This window comes from Patagioenas fasciata, chromosome 21 (genome assembly GCF_037038585.1).
Source record: "Patagioenas fasciata isolate bPatFas1 chromosome 21, bPatFas1.hap1, whole genome shotgun sequence".
Classification (NCBI taxonomy): Eukaryota; Metazoa; Chordata; class Aves; order Columbiformes; family Columbidae; genus Patagioenas; species Patagioenas fasciata.
Window position 1 is genome coordinate 3,080,138 of NC_092540.1, and position 15,154 is coordinate 3,095,291.

The 15,154-nt window shown below is 49.5% G+C and overlaps 2 protein-coding genes across 7 annotated transcripts; both read left to right on the forward strand.

Annotated features, from left to right (window-relative positions):
• Positions 1-916: 916 nt before the first annotated feature.
• LOC136110761 (complement component receptor 1-like protein) lies at positions 917-8,782 on the forward strand. Of its 3 annotated transcripts, none has more exons than XM_071817790.1 (13): positions 917-1,142; positions 1,640-1,739; positions 2,253-2,338; positions 2,619-2,831; positions 3,565-3,747; positions 4,221-4,409; positions 4,891-5,088; positions 5,543-5,725; positions 6,045-6,233; positions 6,499-6,678; positions 6,835-7,001; positions 7,199-7,366; positions 8,703-8,782. In XM_071817790.1, the coding sequence occupies exons 1-12, from the start codon at positions 932-934 to the stop codon at positions 7,352-7,354; spliced, it is 2,055 nt and encodes a 684-aa protein (XP_071673891.1). In that variant the 5' UTR covers positions 917-931; the 3' UTR covers positions 7,355-7,366; positions 8,703-8,782. The 3 variants fall into 3 exon arrangements, with proteins under 3 accessions (XP_071673891.1, XP_071673890.1, XP_065710452.2); XM_071817789.1 differs by lacking the exon at positions 8,703-8,782 and adding an exon at positions 7,914-8,117; XM_065854380.2 differs by lacking the exon at positions 8,703-8,782 and having other exon boundaries at positions 7,199-8,117.
• Positions 8,245-13,600, forward strand: LOC136110760 (membrane cofactor protein-like). 4 transcript variants are annotated; one of them, XM_071817793.1, is made up of 9 exons: positions 8,245-8,645; positions 8,996-9,138; positions 9,951-10,148; positions 10,281-10,460; positions 10,944-11,126; positions 11,686-11,874; positions 12,140-12,319; positions 12,651-12,850; positions 13,069-13,600. In XM_071817793.1, the coding sequence occupies exons 2-9, from the start codon at positions 9,102-9,104 to the stop codon at positions 13,225-13,227; spliced, it is 1,326 nt and encodes a 441-aa protein (XP_071673894.1). In that variant the 5' UTR covers positions 8,245-8,645; positions 8,996-9,101; the 3' UTR covers positions 13,228-13,600. The 4 variants fall into 4 exon arrangements, with proteins under 4 accessions (XP_071673894.1, XP_065710451.1, XP_071673893.1 ...); XM_065854379.2 differs by lacking the exon at positions 8,996-9,138; XM_071817792.1 differs by lacking the exons at positions 8,245-8,645; positions 8,996-9,138 and adding an exon at positions 8,719-8,856.
• The last annotated feature ends 1,554 nt before the right edge of the window (positions 13,601-15,154 follow it).

Consider the following 15,154-nt stretch of genomic DNA (forward strand, 5'->3'; position numbering starts at 1 on the left):
GTGGGCGCTTGGAGCGTGCATAATGTTGGGAGGGTTTAGGCTTATAAGTGATGATCTGGGATAACAAAGTCAGAGAGGACTCTTCCTGATCTCTAGGGGTGCCAGGTTAGTTCAAATCGCACTTAAATTTCATTTTGTAAAGCAGATTGGTCTCCTGAATGACTTGTTAGCTTGTTTTACTGCAGTTGATGTTATTTGCACAAAACCATTTTATCTCTGGTTAGATATTCTCTCTCTCTCTGCATATAATATTTGTTATGGGACTTTATTGTCGCTGGCAGAGTTTCATCTGACTATGAATTTGCTTCCAAGAGATTTATTATGCAAACAAAACGTTCTACCCATAAGATAAGTTTCAGGGCACTTTATTCCAAAAGACCTAGATAAACTCATGGCCCTGCAGGTATTAACTTGGCTGGTTGGCCAGGAAGAACGCTATGTTGGCAATGCAGTGGTTTTAAGTCAAACCGGACAAGCTACAAAATACTTCTGTTATGGTTTGAGTGGAGCTGTTAATCTTTCTTTCTTTTCGAACAGGGAGGCTGGAATAAAGGAGGATGCTGGCTTTGGAGCCGGGGAGGCAGCGGGACCGCACCGCTGTCCTTGGGTTGTTCCTTGTTGCTGCTCTTGTTGTGGCCGTCCAGAGTAAGTGAGCGAGTCTGTTGGGATGAACTAAGGTTCTTCTAAGGAAAATCTTCTCCTGAGGTTCCCAAGACTTGGATGCTTCTCTATTCCTTGTTGCTTTGCATTTCGAGAATGTTGTAAATCTTTGTGCACAGAATCCCTCTTCCTTTGGCCCCCTCTTCCTTTGGCCCCCTCTTCCTTTGGCCCCCTCTTCCTTTGGCCCCCTCTTCCTTTGGCCCCCTCTTCCTTTGCCTTCAGAGTAAATCGGGCCTGAACTCCCCCTGCTTTTCCTCCCAGTGTTTATCTGATGGAGTTTCTGTCCGTAGGTGCCTGTGATGTTCCACCACGTCTCCCATCTGCAGAACTCAAAGTGCGATACCAGGGCATGACCACCTTTCCCTATGGTTTAAGAGTGGAATACACCTGCCGTCCAGGTTACATGAGAGATCTGAATTTCCCAAACACCCTTTATTGTGCACGAAACAGTAGTTGGCAAGGATCAATGGAGTTCTGTATACGTGAGTATATTTGGGGTTGACTTTTGATTTTGGTTTTCGTTCGCTGATGCTATCCAAAGTGACCTCATGGGATGGCGGGGGATCTCTTGCATTCTGCTAAGCACTAGCAATGATGGCAAAAGGTGAAATCTGCTTTGATTCTGGCTGTGTTTGCTGCTTCAAAGGATGTTGTTCTGCTCAGGCTCTTTGTAACTCTTGGTTAAAAAACAAATATCTCAAACTTACAGTAGGAGAATCCTTTATATGTGAAGAAACACTGTTGTGCTTGCCAGGGTTACTGCAAAACCCCGCTAAGAATGCAGAGGCTGCCTGCAGATCATGATGTACTTCTTAACAGCATCGTGAATCCTGGGATAATTTAGGGTTGGAGGGGAAATCTGGAGGTCTCTGCTCTACTCCTTACTCAATATTGGAGGAGCCTTCTGCTTCCCTGCCGCATTTTCCCCATTATTCAAGAAGCTGAACTGAGAACTAACTCCAGTGCTGTTGTCCCCCAGCAAAGCCATGTGGCTACCCTGGAGAGCCGGCCAACGGCAGACTCGTCCTAACAGAAAGATTCACTTTTGGTTCATCAGTGAACTTCACCTGCAACACCGGGTAAGCCAGGAGCACTCAGGGCTCAGGTCCCTCTTCCCCAGTGATTTCTCGGAAGTTTTTTCCCCTCTAGATGAAAACCTGTGCTGTCAGAAGCCTTACTACTGTAGGTGATTGCAGGCTGTGATTGAAATACCTTTTAAGCTTTCCTTTGGGAGTCTTAAGACTGAGTTTTCTTAATCCCATACTTTGAGGCAGTTCTTTCCGATCTCAAGTTTGCTCTTCTGGCCCTCTCTAAACCATTTCTAGTATTTCAGTATCTTTATGAAGAAAAGACATCAATGCTGAGCTCAGAGCTGTAGTGATAGATATTTTTCCTTAGAAACCACCTATTTTTTTAATTAAAAAAATCTTTCTGTCAAAAGCCAGTGTGTCATTGAAAAAACATCATTGATGGCAAATTTCTGATGAGCTGCAATTATGATAACTAAGCCACAACCATCCTGATAGTGATGTTATAGGTAAGACATCAAGGCTGAGCTTGTCAAGTAATTCCCTTTCCTGTGTTTCACACAGGTACAGACTGATTGGAGATTCTCAAATTCAATGTGTGATTAAAAATGGGGCTCTTACATGGGACAGAGATATTCCCATCTGTGAGCGTAAGTAGAGTTCCTCAATTATCTCCTGCTCAAATGTTACCGCGGATGGGTAAAGAGGCCGTCGCATTGCCCTGCTGAGGATTTCAGTGGGTCAATAATTTTTCCTTTATATTTCTCTTCCTGCATCGTTCTGGTGTGCAGAGCCCTGCCCTTCATTTCTGACCCTTCTGGCACCTCGTGTTGCCATTTTTTTTTCTTACCAGACCTTTGGTTCAGAATGAATTAAGTTCTTTCTCTCTTGTTCTTCTTCCCCCTACCATTTCTCCCCCCTCTTCCCCAGCAATACCGTGTCCACCCCCTCCAGAAATAGCTAACGGAGAGCACAGCGGAGCTGGCAAAGACCGTTTTGAATATGGAGTGTCCGTGACTTACCGGTGCCATCCTGTCAAAAGGGGAGAGGCGCCTTTCTCGCTGGTGGGAGACGACTCTATTTTCTGTACAACCACAGATAACCTCAATGGTGTCTGGAGCAAGGCAGCCCCAGAGTGCAAAGGTGAGCTGCTCCCATGCATGTTTGCACACTCAGCAGGGTTCTGTGGCAGCATCAGCCCACAGCCCGGTCTGCTAAAGCTGTTTTCTTTCTTGGAGCCGTCTGTCTCCTTGATGTTGCTGGAATTGCCTGTTGCAGATGAGATCTGCTTGGTAGCAGGGACAGGATTTCAGATCTCACATCACCGGGATGATGTCTGCTCGTGGTCACCAAGTCAGCGGAGACATGGGAGTGGTATTTTATTAGTGATTGCAGAGCAAACGATGCCTCTTGCCAGCCTGTGTAAAACATAATGCCTGCAAAGAATGTGGAAAGCTGCTGTGATACCTGCTGTTTTTTCTATGTTCTTTTTATGTTTTGCCTTAATGAAAACTGTGAAACACTTTTGGAACAGGCTGCCCAGGGCAGTGCTGGAGTCACCATCCCTGGAGGGTTGGACACACGGACATGAGGTTCTCAGGGACATGGGGCAGTGCCAGGGGTGAGGGAACGGTTGGACTCGATGATCTTGAGGGTCTCTCCCAACCAAAATGATTCTGTGATTCTATGAAATAAAAGAACGCTATAATAAGGAGTAAGGAGTTCAAAAACATCACATCAGCGTGCTACATCGCCTTGTCCATTTTCAGCCTTTTTTGCTGAACGCATCTTATGCTACAAGTGTCTTTTTAATACCCTCACTCCCCTCTTGAGCATAACCGCTGATTTCCTAAGCAATGGCATTTTCCCTGCACAGTGGTGAGCTGTGAGCAGCCGAGCGTGGAGAACGGGGAGCTGCTGAGCGGGTACCGCGCTGCCTACACCTACAAGGACACCGTCATCTTCGACTGCAACTTTCGCTACGCCATGAACGGCAGCGACACGTCCACCTGCCGAGAAAACGGCCTCTGGGACCCCCCGCTGCCGCGCTGTCAGCTCAGTGAGTGCGGGGGTGGTGGGTTTTGGTTGTGGTTTTTTGGGTTTTGTTTGTTCGTTTTCAGCTGATCTCCCTGTAGCACTGAGGTGACTTTAGGGATTTATCACTCGGGGGTATAGAGAGTAAAACCTTGTCCCGTTCAAGCTGGTGAGCATTTCTCGGTAGGATTCAAAGAGCCTAAATTAACCTTTCTATACTTAATATTTCTAAAGCTTGTTGGTAGAGCCTCAGGTAGTATAAACTTTCTTAGAAATTACATCTCATTATAACAGCGAAAATTACCATGCATTCTAGAATTATTCATGTTTTCATTTCTCTTCTGCATTCACTCTTTAGCATTACTGAACTCAGACAATTAACTGGATTTCAGAAAGAACAATGTGAGCCCATGATTCTTCCCCCAAATTCTCTCTTATCATTATGGGCCTCGCTGATTTATCTCTGGCAATGTCCTTAAATTGCTGTTTCATTCTTAGGTAGCTGTACTGACCCTCCAGATGTTGAAAATGCCATTAAAGCAAAACTTGCTGGCAATTTGTTTCCTGTGGAAACCGTCATTACCTACGAGTGCTGGGAGGGCTACCAGTTCAGCCCGGGAGAAACCACCCGGCACATCAAGTGTCTGCCGGATTTTACGTGGACCGAAATTCCACCTCCTTGCGAAAGTAAGTGTATGTTCCTTTGGTTTATTTACCCTTGTAATTTGGCAAAATTATTACTGAATGAAGAGACTGTCTGTGATTTGCAGTTGTGCAGATTGCAGGGTGGGCGACATGGGGGGATGCTCTGGGTGCCCAGCTTGGCATGTCCCTGCTTTTTGCTGTGACACTCAAACTCCTTTGATTTGTTTCCCAGCCACAGGGTTTTCTGTACTTTATTTACCACCTGTGCCTTCTAATCCCTTAAACCTGCGGAAAAAAATCACTGTGGTGTCAAGAGCCCCTTGCTCCATCCAAGTGGAAGCTGCAGTTGCAGAGACCCATGAAAATACCCTGTCCCCAGGAGCACCCAGGGAAGATGTTGGGGCACATTTAGCATTGTGATGTCTTTGTCTTACAAAAGCATTCATCCTCCTGTTTACAATGAATCTGCTGTCATCCAAATGGCTTTGCTGTGGTTTCACGCTTGCAAATGTTTGTTTCCCAGGAATTCGTTGCGCAAATCCAGGCATCAAGAACGGCAAGCCCTTATATCTGTGGGAAGATAGAGACAGTTATGGGTATGGAGACAGACTTGAAATTACATGTAACGATGGCTACACTTTCAAAGGTCATGGTGGTAGCGTCGTGCTTCAATGTACAAGCGATGGTAGATGGGACCCAGCAGCACCAGAGTGTACTGAAAGTACGTGAGAGCTGGTAAAGCATGTTGGCTTGGTGACTACTAATTTTTGACTGCAAAGGTTTGGCTCACTCTGTGCAATGTAGTTGTCTGCTGACATTTGCAGAAAAATCTACATGTGGCCTTAGATGACGGTAATAGCAGGATGCACTGCCATGTGTCCCCAGATCTAGTCCTGCTGTGTTAACTTGGAAGAAATAGGCAGGAAGAGATCCAGATGGATCATTTTATTGCCTGGGGATTGCTGTGGAAAATGTATGAGGTTTTAGCCTCCTGATTGTAGAAGCAGAAACTCCTTTAGAGTTACAAAGGAAGCTTTGAGACCTCCATCTGGATGACAAGTCACCTTTTTTTCTAGGGTTCAGATGGTTTTGCTAACTGTCTTCTCCATAGAAAGCATCTTCCCTGGAGTTCTTTCTGACAATACATGACATCCTTTATTTCCCATTGTTGCTAGCACCTCGTTGCCCAAAGCCAGATACTGCTCATGGAAAAGAGGTTTATAAAAGCAGAGATGACTACACGGTTGGGACCCGAGTGAGGCTGGCGTGTGATGAAGGTTATGCCCTCAGGGGCCAGGCCTCCATTGAGTGTCAGGCTGGTGCAAGCTGGAATCCCCCCTTACCATTCTGTGACAAAGGTACGTGTAACCCAGCGCTGAGAAGAAATCAAACATCAGTGTTCAGAAGCATCAGTCGGTAGGTGACCTGCCATCAGCAGATGCTTCTGGGGAGTGGGACAGTGATCATGGGCTCATGGGCGGAAGGTGTTCAGGTGTCCTCTCCCTGGAGATGTGACCCAGGTGGGAGCTGAGCAAGCAGTGGGAGCCCTGAGCTGGTGTCAGAGGCGAGGAGCCAGGCAGCGACTTGGTGTCAATTTGCCTTGCTGCAAATAAGGTAACTCTTGTATGTATTTCCCAGATTCTCACTCTTTTCATCTCAATTCTCTCTGTTCCCCAGTCTGTGGGCCCCCTCCACAAATCATCAACGGGCAGCACTCTGGCTTGGGATGGGAGCAGTTCCCCTATGGCGCGGAGGTGCAGTACAGCTGTGCTGAGGGGCTGTCCCTCATTGGGGACGAGTTCATCTACTGCACCTCTGATGATGGGGTGAACCTGACATGGAGCGGACCAGCCCCGGAGTGCAGGGGTGAGTTGTTTCTCCTTCCCAGCTCCCCCATCCCACCCCTGCCATGATAGGGACATCTTCACCAGCTCAGGTTGCTCAGAGCCCCGTCCAGCCTGGCCTGGGATGTCTCCAGGGATGGTTCATCCACCACCTCTCTGCCCAACCTGGGCCAGGCTCTCACCGCCCTCAGGGCCAACAATTCCTTCCTTGTATCCTGGTTCCCCTTGGTCCCTGGGGAAGGGCAGCATCCGAACCCACCGCTGTCTCCTCTGCTCTCTCCCCACAGTGGTCCGGTGCCCCAAGCCCGTGGTGCAGAGGGGCAGGATGACTCCGCAGAGGTTCACCTTTCCCTACGGGGTGGCCGTGCAGTTCTCATGTGACAAAGGCTTCATTCTGCAGGGCGATGCCGAGAGCCGGTGCCTGGCCGATAGCACCTGGCACCCTCCCCTGCCCACTTGCCAGCCAGGTGGGTACCCGACCCGGGCAGGTGCCCCGCGGCTGCTTTGCACAGATCAGGGGTTGCTGCTCCTTTCAGTCACCAGCAACAGGTGGAATTCTCAGGGGATTTTTTTCTTCCATCTCCTCCCATTATTTTATTTGTTGGTATGCATTTTCCTTTCAGTTCGGTGTCCCCAACCAAGACAGGAGGGCCTAATAATTTCCTCTCCTAAATTATGGTACGAAGTGAACGAAAATCTGTCCTTCTACTGCAGACTTAATGACTATCAAGCAGTAAATTCAGTAGCTACCTGCTCAGCTAACGGCACTTGGATACCACCGCCCACGTGTGTAAGTACCACCCAAGTCCAGGTTTTGTCTGTATCTTGCCCTGTTTATAGTCTTGCATAGCCTGGTCTGACTTAGTTCATGTGGCTGCTTCATTATGGTAGCGCTGGCCTGACTGAGGGGCTGCAGTGGGAGGAGGATGCTCAGCACACAGGTCCCTGTAGCAGAGTCTCATGCCTTCTCTTTTGGTTCTTTTAAAGAAAAAGCATGATACATGTAAGGAGATCCTTCATATCAGGGAAGTTTTCCAGTGTGGAGTTCCACTGACAGAACTGCAGACTCTGCTGGAGGTCCGGAAACTCTACCTGGAAATCCAGAAACTGGAAAAGGAACTAAGAACCATAGCAGACGGCTGACCATCATTACTGGTATCATGAGAACCATCCTTTTTGCATGTTGAATAATCATGCTGACTAAGGATTTTTTTGTGGCTTTGTAATTTGTACTAAAACTTAAGTAGCCAGAACAAAATTTATCAATCAGTCAAGGAACAGATTTGGTCGTATGGGGAGTCAGGAAGTGACTTCATTTGGCTCATTCAGTTAGAGCTCACTGGGTTAGGTTTAGTACATCACTTTATACATTTTAAAGCTTTACTTTTAGACATGTTTGTTGTTCTGACGAATGCGCGGCTGGAAAGGAACTGAGTGGACAGTAACTTCTTGTTGGAGCTGTGCAGTTGCTGTATAGACTTGTGTGCCAAGAGCCACCAGCCCAATTCACCCACATCTGCTGCACCTCTTCAGCTGCAATCCAGTACAGCCCAGCACTACTGGGTTCATATATGTTGCATTCATTATTGTGAACAAGCAATTAACCGCCTAATTCACTGTGACCTTCAGAACAGGCACGGTGAAGAAAACCTCAAAGCCTGTTTTCCAGCAAAACGAAAAGCTAGGTTTTCTTCCCAAGCAGGACAGATGTATCTGAGGCCATGGCAGTGTCCATCTGTGTGTGTGCACAGGGAGCAGTTGTTGGAAATATAACTGTAAAGAGAGAAGCAGCTGAATTGTTTCTGCAACGTCCAGCAAAAGGGAAGCGCTCTGCTAGCATGCATCTTGTGATCAGACCAGTACTCCTGCACTGTGAGATTATAATAAAGCTGCAACTGTAATGCCAGCTGTGTCTGCCTTTTAATCGTTCTGTATGTAGTAAAGGGAAGGGGTGCTTCAATAATTATTGCTTGATTAGGCACGGAGGGCTGCTATTCCCTGAGCGCAGTGTGGGGGTGTTTGTGCAGCAGCCTGTCCTGGGGTGAAGGTGCAAAGTGAATGTGCAGCGCCCATCAGCAGCTCCTTGCCCTTCAGAAGTGAGGCTGGGATGCTGCAGAGCTGTTCCAGCTGTAAAACAGCTTTATTCCCGCTGTCCCCACCGGGGATGGAGGCAGAGCGGCGTTCTTCCCCGCAGCACAACCTCGCTGGAGAGCTCGGGGAGGTCAGAAGGGCTGGGGGGTGGCAGCGTCACCGTGGCTCGTCTGGCCTGTCCCCAACTTCCCACAGCCGCTTCCCCTTCCCCAGCAGCGGGTTCTCAGTGCGGAGAGGCTCTCGCCTTCCCACGGGAGCTCTCGCACCATGCTGGTGTTTCTCCGCCATCCAGGGCAGCTCCTGGCCGTGGCGATGCTCGTGCTGCAGCCGGCTGGGAGTCTCGGTGAGTGTCGCTCCCCTGCTCGTTTTCTTCGCTTCTGTCTCTCTGCTTTGCTTGCAGATCAAATACGTAACAAGCAGCAAAATTCAGCGGGTGACCTTCCTCTGGCCAAAGTCGCTGCTACCCTCTTTCTGTGCCTGATGTTCTTGGAAGGATGATATCAGCTCGGGGATGCTGCTAATTGCCTGGTTCTCCTCTTCACCTGCACCTCTAGGTACTTCCAAAGAGCCTCTCAACATTCCTAATGCTTTTCAAGTCTTGTGTTGGGTCACAGATCCCCCTGGCACTGGTGTTCAGTACAGCTGGCTCAGAGGCCACAAGCTTGTCTCCAGGGCCAGGTTACTTGTTTGCAGAACTTCTCCTGGTCCAGACTTCAGAACTTGCGTCACAAGGAATATAAATCACCCTTTGCCTCCATCATCCGTGCAGTAACTGAGAAGTTGTTCCTGGAGTCGGAGGATGTCCTTATGGTCAGGGGCTAAAGATGAGGATGGTGGTAAGATGGGGAAAGTCAATTAGATGGGTAATAGTTTTTTACCATTTAATTACAATTTAATTAAAAAGGTCATAATTAGTGATTTGAGCGGTATCAGGTTGATACGGAGGTTGATGCTGAAGCCCTGAGGCAAATGATGGACGTGCTGAAAGCAGCTGGTGAACTGTCCTGCATCCCACAGGCTGGCTTCAGCACAGAGCTGGGGGTCTGCTGACTAATGACTGTCTCTAGGGAGGGCAATAACTCTCAGTTTCTGTCTGAAAGTCGATAGTTCCTTTAAAAATTGGCCTTTTGAGAAACTTCTCCCTGCGGAGGCAGCTGCTGCCCCCTGGCTGCCAGCACGGCCTTTACACACTTTATTTTATTTTTTTAAATTCACGGTGGTTCTCAGAAGTCCGTTGTCCCAATCGGAAACGTAATACTTAATACCCGTGTCCCAGTACCTAAGCTGAGACCTGTAGAAGACCTGTGCGAGTCCAAAGATGCTCTTCCCATGGGTACCAGTATCAAAAGCAGCATCACCAGCGCTGCCCGAGCACGGTGCAGGTGTGACGATGCCTCCTGGATTGCTGCTCTACCAGGGTATGAACCAGGGATGTTTTTAAGAGATGCACACTGTACCTCTCTTAAAAACATAAAACATAAGCTCAAGCATGCCTCTTAACTCCTAATCTCTCTGCCTGGGTTGCTACATCTACTAAACTGATTCATCTTGTCTTACTTAGCAGATGGAGGTGCAGTGACAGTTGCTCACTGCAGCTGCACTGAGTAAGAATTGCCCTGAAAAGCCCTGTTTGTTTGGTGATCCACAGAGGGTCAGTGTCCCGTCCCAGATATCCCACATGGACAGCTGAAGCCTGCACAGAACATCACCTACGGCAGCACAGCCACGCTGGAGTGTGATGCTGGCTACATCCCCATGGGTATCAGCTACAGCTCCATGGGTACCAGCACCCTGCGGTGCATGGCCAACGGCAGATGGTACCCACGGACACCCGCCTGCACCCTAGGTACGCACACAGCCCTTTTCTCCTTTCCTTGTCCCCCATATGTAATTACCTGCTTGTATTTAGTCCCCAGCGGGTCTGTGGGAGAGCCTTCCCAGCTCTGACCGCTTGTGCTGTCCCCTACTCTGGCACCAGGTCACTGTCCCTACCCTCCTGCCATCGACTATGCAGACCGAAACCCTCAGCGCGAGTTTCCAGTGGGGACAAACGTGATCTACTTCTGCAGATCTGGATACACTTTGCTCCCCGACGTCTCTCCAATAACCACTTGCCTTAAAAATTTCACATGGTCCGCAATCCCAAAGCTTTGCCAGAGTAAGTACAATATTTCCTTCGCTGTAGCAACAAAGCATCAATGTAATGATGTGGAAATAACATAGTTTTCAAAATACCCACTAGTGGTGCTGTGCCATAAGGACTTCGTTGAGCAGCACTTTGGCTCTCACTAATTATAGTTTTGCTGTTCAAAGGGCAGCATGGCTGAAGAGAAGTAACTGCCACTCACGCTCATTATTTAGCTGTTCAATGATGCAGTGATGCAGCTCATCACATATCATCCCTTCAGCACAATTTGTAGCTAATCACAGGGCCCAGATCATTCTTCCAAGAGAAATGGTTGTTATCGCATAATTACCATCCCTAAGCATGGTTAGAGATGTCTGTCAGCATTAACAGGCTGCCTGGCAGGTTCTTTGGGTCAGCAAGGCACCACCGTGGGAAGACACCCCATGTGAATGTCTCCTGTTGTCCTCCCCAACCCAACCCATGGCCACTCTTTCTGATGCTGGTGTTCCCCAGAGGCGCAGTGTCCCAGCCCCGTTATCCTCCACGGGAGAGAGCTCAGCCCCGGGAAAGCCAAATACACCTTTGGGCAGCAGGTGGAATTTCAGTGTGACCTTGGCTACGTGCTGAGGGGCGGGGAGAGGATCCAGTGCTCGTCTGATGGGACGTGGAGACCCCCCGTGCCGTACTGCGACAAGGGTGAGCGTGAACGGTGCGAGGGCGGTGGGTGTTGGGAATCGCATCTTTGCAGAGGGTGGAAACAGCAGTGAGAAAATCACATAACCCGAGCATCACTTCTCGGAGAAGGTGGCGTTAGAAAATGGGGTCTAAGGCACAACATTAAACGGCTTTAATGTTTTCATTTTCTATCAAAACTGTAAGTGAATAAATGTTGAGTAATGGGACTTGCGCTGTTTTCTCGCAGGACTGTTTAAGGGGTTTATGATAGTCACAATGACCCTGTTCATGAGCAGGATCGTGGAAAAGAGGAGGGGGTAAGGGAAGGCCAGCTGAAGGGGAAGGTGTGGGGACAATTGCTGTGGTACTGGGGCTGTGCCGTGCTGGGCTGGTTCCCTGCATCAGCCTGGGAACGCTGGTAGAGCCAGGGCCAAAGCTGGCGAGAAGCAATGAGAACTTTGAGTAGAGTAACCCTAAGTATAAACCTCGAGAACTGGCTTCTTCTGTTACTGCCCTGCACTTCTGTCTCCCTGATAGAAGGAGGAAAATCTTCATTTTTCCTTTCTCTATTCTCACATAGTTTGTGGTCCCCCTCCAAAAATTGCCAACGGGCAGCACTCTGGCTTGGGACGGGAGCAGTTCCCCTATGGCACGGAGGTGAAGTACAGCTGTGCCGAGGGGCTGTCCCTCATTGGGGACGAGTCCATCTACTGCACCTCTGATGATGGGGTGAACCTGACGTGGAGCGGACCAGCCCCGGAGTGCAAGGGTGAGTTGTTTCTCCTTCCCAGCCCCCCCATCCCACCCCTGCCATGACCAGGGACATCTTCACCAGCTCAGGTTGCTCAGAGGCCCGTCCAGCCTGGCCTGGGATGTCTCCAGGGATGGTTCATCCACCACCTCTCTGGGAACCTGGGCCAGGCTCTCACCACCCTCAGGGCCAACAATTTCTTCCTCGTGTCCTGGTTCCCTTTGGACCCTGGGGAAGGGCAGCATCCAAACCCACCGCTGTCTCCTCTGCTCTCTCCCCACAGTGGTCCGGTGCCCCAGGCCCGTGGTGCAGAGGGGCAGGATGGCTCCGCAGAGGTTCACCTTTCCCTACGGGGCAGCTGTGTGGTTCTCCTGTGATGAAGGCTTCGTGCTGTGGGGTGATGCCAAGAGCCGGTGCCTGGCCGATGGCACCTGGCACCCTCCCCTGCCCACTTGCCAGCCAGGTGGGTACCAGTCAGGAGCTGAACCAGCAGCCCGGGTGATGGTGCAGAGATGTTGGGGTGCAGCATCGTGTAGCTGTGTCTGTCCTCAGGGCTCCTCTAGTGCCTCCACCTCTTTGCAGAAGAAACAAACTCCCCAAAGCTGATGCTTACCAGACAATAGCTGAATTTTTCTCAATGGTCCTGTGTAATGGAGGCTCTAAACCAGCTCAGTTTTAAGTTCACCTGCACTGGCTCAGCCTTCACAAATTTCTTAGGTTGTGGGGTTTTTTTCCTACCTGCATTATGATGACCCTGCTGCTGAGCTGCTTTCTGCTGTGGGCTTTTCTTTCAGTTCGGTGTCCACAACCACAAGTGCCCAACGGAAGGCTGAAAAGCACTTTGGATGATCAAGTGTGGTACCCAGCAAATGCGACTGTTACTTTCGAATGCCTTCAGGGATACCACTTTTCAAACAATGGAAACGCATCTTTAGAAGACTCCAGGACAGCCACGTGTTTGCCTGATGGCAACTGGACACCGTTGCCCACGTGTGTAAGTACCGCAGTCTGGCTGAGCTCCTGGATGGATGCTGCCTGGCTTCTAATACAGAAAAATAACTGCTTCAACTTTTTAAAAGCTTTTGCTTTATGGTACTAATGAGTGATGCAGCTCATGGCAAATGGGACGGAGGAGTGGGTGGCTCTTCGTTTGCAGTTCACTCTTACATGCCTTTTTCTGGGTTTTCTTTGTGTTGTTTTACTTTCTCACAGAAGGAGGAAGGTGATGCTGATGTATGTGAAGAGGTTCATTACATTAAGACAACCTTTGAATGCGGTGTGCCTATGGCAGAAGTGAAAACTCTGCTGGAAATACAAAAGCTGTTTCTGGAGATTAAGATACTAAAGGTGAAACTAGGAATCTTGAATTAGTGAGTCCCGTAACACACTGTAATGATCACCTTTCTTTTGATAGTCATAGTATCCATAAGAAGCTCTCAGTGAATTTATGGTTTGTGCTTGCACGCCTGTAGCCAGAGAAATAATAACCAATGTGTGGGGAGATTGCTTTTGTCATGCTGGGTGCTGCAGCATAGAGGGATTTTTGCTCTTTTCCATAAATCTGACAAGCTTGATTTGCTATTTAACAAATGTGCTATTTCACATTTTATATTAGGAAGAAGAAAAAACCACCAACAACAAATCAAGCAGCAAAGATTGTTCTTATTATTCGATAAATGATGACTAGTTTGTCATTCTGTGATGCAGCAATTATTCCAGGATTACAATAAAGATAGAGGTGTAACTACGGGTGTCTTGTCGTCTGTCACGTTGGCTGTAAATCAGGCAGATTTCCAATGAGGTCCCACCTTTATACACAAAGATGCTTTGACAATGCAGATTCCAGTGGGGAGATCTGCAGTGAGAGGTACTCCCAGACCCACTCCAGTTCTCCCAGTGTCACAGGGAGAGCAGAGCTGCACCCTCCTGGTCTGGCACCACATTGAGCCCACCTGGGATGGCAGACAGAAAGTGTCTGACCTGCCTGTGCAAGGCTTGAAACCCATAAGCACGAATAAGAACTCGGTGTTATGTGTGTTTGAGTAGCCTTGACTGATGTCAGACGCGATATTTCAGAGTGTTAGTCAGTATACAGATAGTCTTTGCTCACACCCATTTCTCATTACAAATGAGTCAGGCAATCAGGAAAAAATTAGCCAACAAAAAGGAAAATGCTTTTGTTTGTTTGCCTCACTAACTCTGCTTATGGAAGATGTGTGTTGTGTTACCTGCCAACAAATAGCTAAGGAGGCATTTTCCTACCCTGGATGCAGCTTGAGGCTGGGTGGGGGTTTTTGCTGCTTGAGTAGCATTTGGCTATGGTAAAGTTGTGCTAATCAGTGCTCGCTGCCAGCCTCAGGTCAAATAAAAGTCTTGAGTTATTCTCCCATCCCTTATAGTGAGGCAGGAGGACCAGGAGGCTTTACCCAAGCCTGTGGATGACAGTTTTCCCCCACCCCGACTGCTGGTCTTGTCCTTGCTGGAGGGTTTAGCACCGTGGGTGTTCTCTTTCCACTGCATCTCCTCCCAGCTGCAGAATCAGCCCTGTGGAGCTAACGGTGCTCCACAGAGGAGCACAGAAACTGCTGCAATGAAGTGGGGAGCACCGGGACAGGGGAAGCACCCAGGCACCCTGAGCTGCAGGACACCCACCGGGGCAGGGGGGTCTGGCCATGCCACGCTGCTCCTGGCCTTGCTGTGGCTCGTGGGCACACCTGTGGCTTGTGGTGAGTACATGGGATGTTGGGGGGAGACCAGCAAGACCTGCCCAGCTCCCACTTTGCTGCTCAGCAGCCGGGGTGGTGATGCCACCACCCCCAAGCCTGGGGACCCATTGCTTGATGCTCTCATGGATGCAGCCCTGCCTGGAGGGGAAGCCTGGACCAGCCCAGCCGCCCTCTTGGGATGCTCACTGGGGACAGGGCCAGTGAGCAGGGTTCTCACCTGGGGAGGTCTTCTGCTGCCGCAGGTGACTGTGGGCCCCCACCTCGCATGACCCACTCCAGACCGTCCAGTGATGAGCACAGCAACAGCTTCCCGGTTGGATCCAGGGTGACGTACACGTGCGTGGAAGGCGCCATCAAAATCCCCGGGAGGTCGGACACGGTGGAGTGCCTGCCCGGCGCGCTCTGGTCAAAGCTGCCCGAGCCCTGCGGCCGTAAATACCTCCTTTCTCTCAAACACAGCTCCCTCCCCTGCCTCTCGCTTGGCTGAAAATTGCTGCCCCTTATGTACCTGCCCCTCCTGGCGAGGTAAAACCTGCTTCCCTGAGCTGCTGTTCCTCAGAGCTGCTGATGGG

Bases quoted from the DNA above. Each gene is read 5' to 3' on its own strand.
- LOC136110761 (XM_071817790.1), top strand. From the start codon at position 932: ATGGAGTTTCTGTCCGTAGGTGCCTGTGATGTTCCACCACGTCTCCCA. The intron at 1,740-2,252 runs GTAAGCCAGGAG...TGTTTCACACAG, and splicing joins AACTTCACCTGCAACACCGG to GTACAGACTGATTGGAGATT. The intron at 2,832-3,564 runs GTGAGCTGCTCC...TTCCCTGCACAG, and splicing joins GGCAGCCCCAGAGTGCAAAG to TGGTGAGCTGTGAGCAGCCG.
- LOC136110760 (XM_065854379.2), top strand. From the start codon at position 8,570: ATGCTGGTGTTTCTCCGCCATCCAGGGCAGCTCCTGGCCGTGGCGATG. The intron at 8,646-9,950 runs GTGAGTGTCGCT...GGTGATCCACAG, and splicing joins GCAGCCGGCTGGGAGTCTCG to AGGGTCAGTGTCCCGTCCCA. The intron at 12,851-13,068 runs GTAAGTACCGCA...ACTTTCTCACAG, and splicing joins GGACACCGTTGCCCACGTGT to AAGGAGGAAGGTGATGCTGA.